This window comes from Octodon degus, unplaced genomic scaffold, assembly GCF_000260255.1.
Source record: "Octodon degus isolate 3935 unplaced genomic scaffold, OctDeg1.0 scaffold00070, whole genome shotgun sequence".
Lineage (NCBI taxonomy): Eukaryota > Metazoa > Chordata > Mammalia > Rodentia > Octodontidae > Octodon > Octodon degus.
The window spans coordinates 11,986,961-11,993,164 of NW_004524646.1; the positions used below are offsets into that span (position 1 = coordinate 11,986,961).

The window sequence follows — 6,204 nt, forward strand, 5'->3', positions numbered from 1 at the left end:
AAAAAAAAAAAAGCTCAGTGCATTAAAGCGCCTGCTGAGGCAGACACAGTGCCCAGCCAGGGTTGAATCACCAGGCTTGCCTTGCTGGCCTTGCCCCTAGGGCGAGGGAACTGTGTTGGCAGCGAGTTTTTGCTCTGTGAGGAGAAAGGTACAGTGAAGTGAGAGACCAGAACTCAGAGAAGCTGGCTGTCCTCAGAGAAAGACCACAGCCCAGGAGGACCGCTCCACCCACGCTGAGACTCCACTGCGCTGCGGCCGCTTGCCTGCGTTTCTGTGGGTGCAGTGTAGAAGAGCCTCCAAGGGCTGGCGCTACTCGTGCCTCTGTGCACGCTACACGCTGCTGACCTTGGCAACCACGGGTGAGTAACATTTATCAGGAAAAGCACTGGTGAGGTCCCGGCGCCGTGAGGCTTCAGAGGCCAGCTCAACTCACGGCCTCTGCTCCTCACCCCATGTATTCCAGGTCGGAGAAGATGAAAGTCTTGTTGATGTCGAAGCCACAGGCGATGATGTCCTTGGCGTTCTCCAGGGTGTAGCCGTAGGCCTGCTCCAGGGTCAGGTCTTTCCACAGGTATTTCTCGTCGTCGGACATCTGGACGACCAGGGGGACATTGAACACGTCCTGCAGCCACCTGGGGGGGAAGCTGTCTGTGAGATCTGTCAATTGTACCATGCAGTGCACCATCACTGCAATTTTAGGGTGCTGCTGTGCCCCGAAGCAGGCACACTGTACATGAGATAACTGAGGATATGCTCTATTGCCGCACGCCAAGAGGGTGCCATGTCACAGCCCTCAGTCCTACGGCCCTACGGCGTTGCTGCAGGGACAGGGAGCGGGGAGCTGGCCTGGCTAATTCCACAGCGCTGCTCTCCCATGGAGTCTTGGTCTCGCGAGTGCTGGAGCCTGGGGGGCAGAGGCCGTGAAGGTGCAGCACCCCGACGCTGGGCCCTCAGCAAACTGGAACCAGCACCGTCTGGCCAGCTTTGCAAAGGGGCTGTCAGTGTCGCACACGATGCCCAAGGTGAGCGAGAAGCTGTGTGACGTCTACTCACTTGGTGAAAATAAATGGGATGAGGTGGCCGACATGCATGGCTTCAGAAGAGGGGCCCCTGCCCGTGTACAGGTAAAACGGCTTCTGGTTCTCATAGGCGTCGAGCACCTGATTCATGTCTCTAATGCAGAGGGAGAAAAGGGAGAAGGGTGATTCTCTGGGGAAGACGTCAAAGCACTGAAGCTCATTTGGAAATGAAAACTAATGACAGACAAAACACGGGGAACACAGATTTGTCGGCTTTGCTGCTACAATGGAGCCATGACGCACGGTGCGCCGAGTGGCTTCTCCTGCGCACGGGGTCTGAAAGGCAGGCGAGTAACAGACCTGGCTGCACAGCCCTGCTCTTTGGATGCCTCCATCACCAATGCAGACGCACACCCTGTTTCCCATGCTTCCTGGGCGCACCCCGCCTGGTGGGAACTTGCACCTCTTATTTTATCTATTTATTTTGATTTAGGACAGGGCCTATAGGGTGTACAGGGTCTCACCATGTGGAGCAGACATAGATTCGTCCTGTTTTCAGCCTCCCAAGTGCTGGGATTATAGGCACACGGGCCACCACGCCCAGTCTTGATGGCCATCTCAGTGCCCCAGGGGACGGGGCGGCACAGCAGGCTGGGGATCTGGCCTGGCCGCTGTGTCTGCCTAAGCAGGGGCTTTAGTCTGCTGAGCTATCAGGCCGGCCCACACCTTTTATTTTATATTAGTTCGTTTGTTTTATGGCTTTATCGGGACCTGTTTGCAGGGCATGACTGTTCTCTGTGGGGAATGGTGCCGTACACAACACGTCCTTTTACTGCCCTCTCTCCGCCCTCTACTGCCTGGTAATGAAAGCTCCCTCAGGAATGCCCCTGTTTGGCAGGGGTAAAAATAACCAGCAGTACTGAATGTGAATGCTCCCTTTTCTGGGCAGTGTTCAGGAAGAAAAAGAATAGTGACCTTTTTCAGAGATCTCAGTAGGAAAGTCCCGGCGAGGGCTCTGGGTTCTTCGGAGGGGATCAAGGCCTGGGGCTCTGCAGTTACTGCCCTTGCAACAGGAACCCAGGAATTAAGGCATGTGACCACCGGCCTGAGAGCAGTAAGATGATGCACAGGAACCGGGGACAAGGGTGTGGTCATGCACTGATGTGGGGGAAATGCTAGATGCTGCTTAGGTGGCTTCCTATTTCTCCAAGTCCTCGGAACAAAGGAGTTACGAGTAGGAAAACTGACTGGGAGAAGGAATGGGGAGTAGGAACAGGGCCGGAGAGACAGGAGGGCAACCCGGATGGGCTGCCGGTAAGCCCACTTCTCAAAGGAACTTCTATAGAGCACAGTCATGAGGCGGGTACAACATGGGGCAAAGTTAGGATTAACCAATAAGACTGCAAGTGTAGCTGCTCAGGTAACACGGAGCCGACAGTAGCACGGGCATACGGGGGACACCGCTAACTCTGGCCCATAATCTGGTCCTGTCCTGAGCCCTAGTGGGCGGGAGCGGATGACCCATCTCTGAAGACATCTTGGGAAATCTCTGAAGGGTGAGGCCATTAGTGTCCAGCTTCTGTGCGTGCCCTAGGGAGCGCGACAGTCTCACCTTTGCACGAGTCTGGGTTCCTTCTCATCCCTGGCACTGGCTTCTCGAGGGCCCGGCTCTGACTGCCCACCATAATTCCACCTACTTTAGCTGTCTGTAAGAGTACTGGATTACAGCACCTTGCTGACACACAGAAATAAACTGCCAGAATTGACCCAAGAAGGAACAAAGTCAGCATGTAGGACGGCTAAAATATTTTATCTGGGGGGAAAAAGCCTAACACCGACCTTTCACAAAGTCTTCCAAGAAAAAGGAAGAGAAGATATTACAGACAGCCCAGTGACTTGGAAACACCACAGCGGCCAGAGCCAGGCCCTGGCGAGAGCGGCATGAGGCGACGGCGGCTGCAGATGCGCGGAGGGGCGGCCTCGGGGCAGGCAGAAAGGACTCCCGCAGACCCTTCCTCGAGGACGGCCACCAGTGACCGAGACGGGGCGTCCCTAGCGCTGGTTGCCCTTGAACTCGTAAGGAACCCCCTGCCTCCGCCTCCCCGTGCCGGTTACCGTGGCTGCGCACCACCAAGCCCGGCCTCAGAGCCTTTCTTTTTCCCAACGAGTACTTCCCACTCTTGATGTCTGTTGTTCCTACAATTGTTTATTCAGTTCTAGAGAAAACAAATTCGGTGTACCAGACATCCAGCAGGTGGAGGTTACACTTCTCTTACATATTTAGATCATCTTATGTACCCAGATACCAAAACCAGACAGGCACAGAGAATTACACCAGCATCCTTTAGGAATGCAGACGTGAAATCCTCACAGCTCACAAGCCAAGCCCAGCAACAGATAAGGAGCATTACGCACAAGTGGGGCTTGTTCCAGGAAGGCGAGGCTGACCTGACCTAAGACAGTCTGTCAAGGCGAGGCTGACCTGACCTAAGACATATAGCTCACAGAAAAGGACTGCAGAACAATCCAATGTCCTTTTGAAACAGACACTTAGCAGATGAACAGTAGAAGAAACCACCCAGAGACGCCGCGTCGCGCGTGCCCCTTCCTTTCCAGCCTCGGCCTCGGACCGTGCAGCCGCTGATGTTGATGCCCAAGAAGAACCGGATCGCCATTTATGAGCTCCTTTTCAAGGAGGGGGTGATGGTGGCCAAGAAAGACGTCCACATGCCCAAGCACCCGGAGCTGGCAAACAAGAACGTGCCCAACCTTCACGTCATGAAAGCCATGCAGCCTCTCAAGTCCCGAGGCTACGTGAAGGAACAGTTTGCCTGGAGACGCTTCTACTGGTACCTTACCAACGAGGGCATCCAGCACCTCCGTGACTGCCTCCACCCGCCCCCCGGGATTGTGCCTGCTACTCTTCGCCGCAGCCGGCCTGAGACTGGCAGACCCAGGCCCAAAGGTGTGGAGGGCGAGCGGCCCATGAGGCTCACGCGCGGGGAGGCCGACAGGGATGCCCACAGACGCAGCGCCGTGCCCGCTGGTGCCGACAAGAAGGCTGAGGCGGGGACCGGTTCAGCCACTGAATCCCAGTTTAGAGGCGGATTTGGTCGTGGACGTGGTCAGCCACCACAGTAAAGTTGGAGGACTTTATTTTCCATTGAATAAATGTAGCCAGAAAACGTGAAAAAAAAAAAAAAAAGAAGAAACCACCCAAAGAGCATTTACACGAGCAATGACGCCACCAGTCCACGTGCCGCAGCACGACAAGGACACCAGCCTTCGCCACCAGGTATGGTCAGAGCACTTCAGTGAGAAACACAAAACCACACGAAAGGGGACAGCTTAATCTGATAGATCTTTTCAAGTACTTGGTGCAGCAGAGAAACAGAAGAAAAAAGAGAAAGGGGCTTGTTATGGTTTGTGTCTAGTTGTCCCCCCAAAGCCTCATGCAGTCATGGGGTGAGGACTTCTAGAGTTTGTGTTAACTCATGATCCACTGGGATTATGTGTGATCCAAGGCTGGGATTATGGGTCTTAGTACTGCTGGGATTACCCATAGCTGGGTAAATACTGGGAAGTACCCATAGGTGTGAGTACTTCCCCTACCCTGGGCAGGTGATTTGCATTACAATGTAAGGTGGGAAGAGAAGCTAGCTGCTTGAGCTGCTGCTACCCCTCCCTGGCTCTCTTGCTCTTTGCCGCCGCCATGAAAGGTTGCCCTCTGCTATGCGCTGCTCTGCCTTGGACCCAGATGAGTATGGACTGGAACCTCCAGTAACTGTGAGCTAAATAAACCTTTCCTTCCTTCATTTTGAGTGTCGGGTATTTGTCCCAGCAACGAGAGAAGAGTAACTAAGACACGGCTCTATTTTCTTTGAGGACACCGGAGAGAATGTGGGGAAGAATGAGGAATTCCCTGGAGTGGAACAGAGGACACTGAGGCTCTTACGGCCCTCTGCCAGGGATGGAGTTGGAGGGGATGTTTAGATGTCCCTGAGGGAGCTGACTGGGGGGCTTCCCTGAAGGGGCGCTTGTGCCCTGGGCTAAGCTGGGGAACAGGGAGGTGGTCCTGGGAGAGATGGGCTTTTTTTTTTTTTTTTTTGCAGAACCGAGAATTGAACTCAGACCCTTGAGCTTGCCAGGGAAGCGCTTATTCTACTGAGCCATCCCCCCGGCCCCGAGGGATGGGCTTTTAAGGGCTTCAGCCATATTAGCTAACCAGCATGATGATTTGAGCAATTCACACTAGGGCCAGAACCTATCAGCTTGCTACAGACATCATTCTACAGATAGAAAATTTTACAGAGGATACATGTACACATTAAAAAGGAAGAGATAAATAAACCACTGGAGCTAATACATTCAGCAAAATTTCAAGATGTAAGAATCAGCAAGGGGCTGGCCAGATAGCTCAGCAGATTAAAGCATCTGCTTAAATAGACACAGGGACCAACCTGGGTTTGATCCTCAGTGTGCCTGCAGGCCTTGCCCCCAGGGTGTGCTGAGACTGGGATTGAGACTGGGCATGGTGATTTGCACCTCTATAATCCCAGTGCTTGGGAAGCTGCAAACAGGAGGATCGCTACGCATCATATCTGCGCAGTGAGACCCTGTACTAAATAATTACAAAAAAAAAAAAAAAAAAAAAAAAAGGAATCAACAGGGCCGCAGATGTAGCTCAGTGGCCAGCAGGAAGTCGTGAATTTGATTCCTGATACAAAAATAAAATGAACATACAAACCATGGCAGCAGTGGGCACTCTCAAAATGAAATTAAGAAAATGCCTTTTACAACACGATGAATAAAATAAAATCCGGAGGAACAATCTAGCCAAAGTATAAATGTACATTTAAAAGCACAAAACATCATCGAGAGGTGTATGAACATGGACCCACGTCCGAGGTGAGGACAGCGTGTCTAGGACAGCGAGCTCTCCAATCTCTTCTACAGATCTGGGGCCATCTCCACCAAACATCCCACTGCCTGACTTTCAGAAACAAAACAGCTGACCCCAAACCCAAGTGGAAATGCAAGGGATGCAGGTGTCAAGGGGAAGCAGAAAGAGCCACCGTGAGCTCTGCCCACTGCCCAGAGGGGACGTGGTCACTCTGTCTGGTGCCCACTGCCCAGAGGGGACGTGGCCACTCTGCCCGGTGCCCACTGCCCAGAGGGGACGTGG

General features: G+C 53.3%; 1 protein-coding gene and 1 pseudogene across 3 annotated transcripts in view; one reads left to right on the top strand and one right to left on the bottom strand.

Moving 5' to 3' along the window:
- Wars (tryptophanyl-tRNA synthetase) overlaps positions 1–6,204 on the bottom strand; it is a 33,199-nt gene that overhangs the window by 10,603 nt on the left and 16,392 nt on the right. For all 3 annotated transcript variants that reach the window (XM_004635194.2, XM_023719648.1, XM_023719649.1), the window contains exons 5-6: positions 1,054–1,173; positions 450–632 (exon numbers count right to left, since the gene is read on the bottom strand). In XM_004635194.2, coding sequence (XP_004635251.1) covers positions 450–632; positions 1,054–1,173 — 303 coding nt within the window. The remainder of the gene's footprint in view (positions 1–449; positions 633–1,053; positions 1,174–6,204) is intronic.
- LOC101586927 lies at positions 3,663–4,160 on the top strand (annotated as a pseudogene).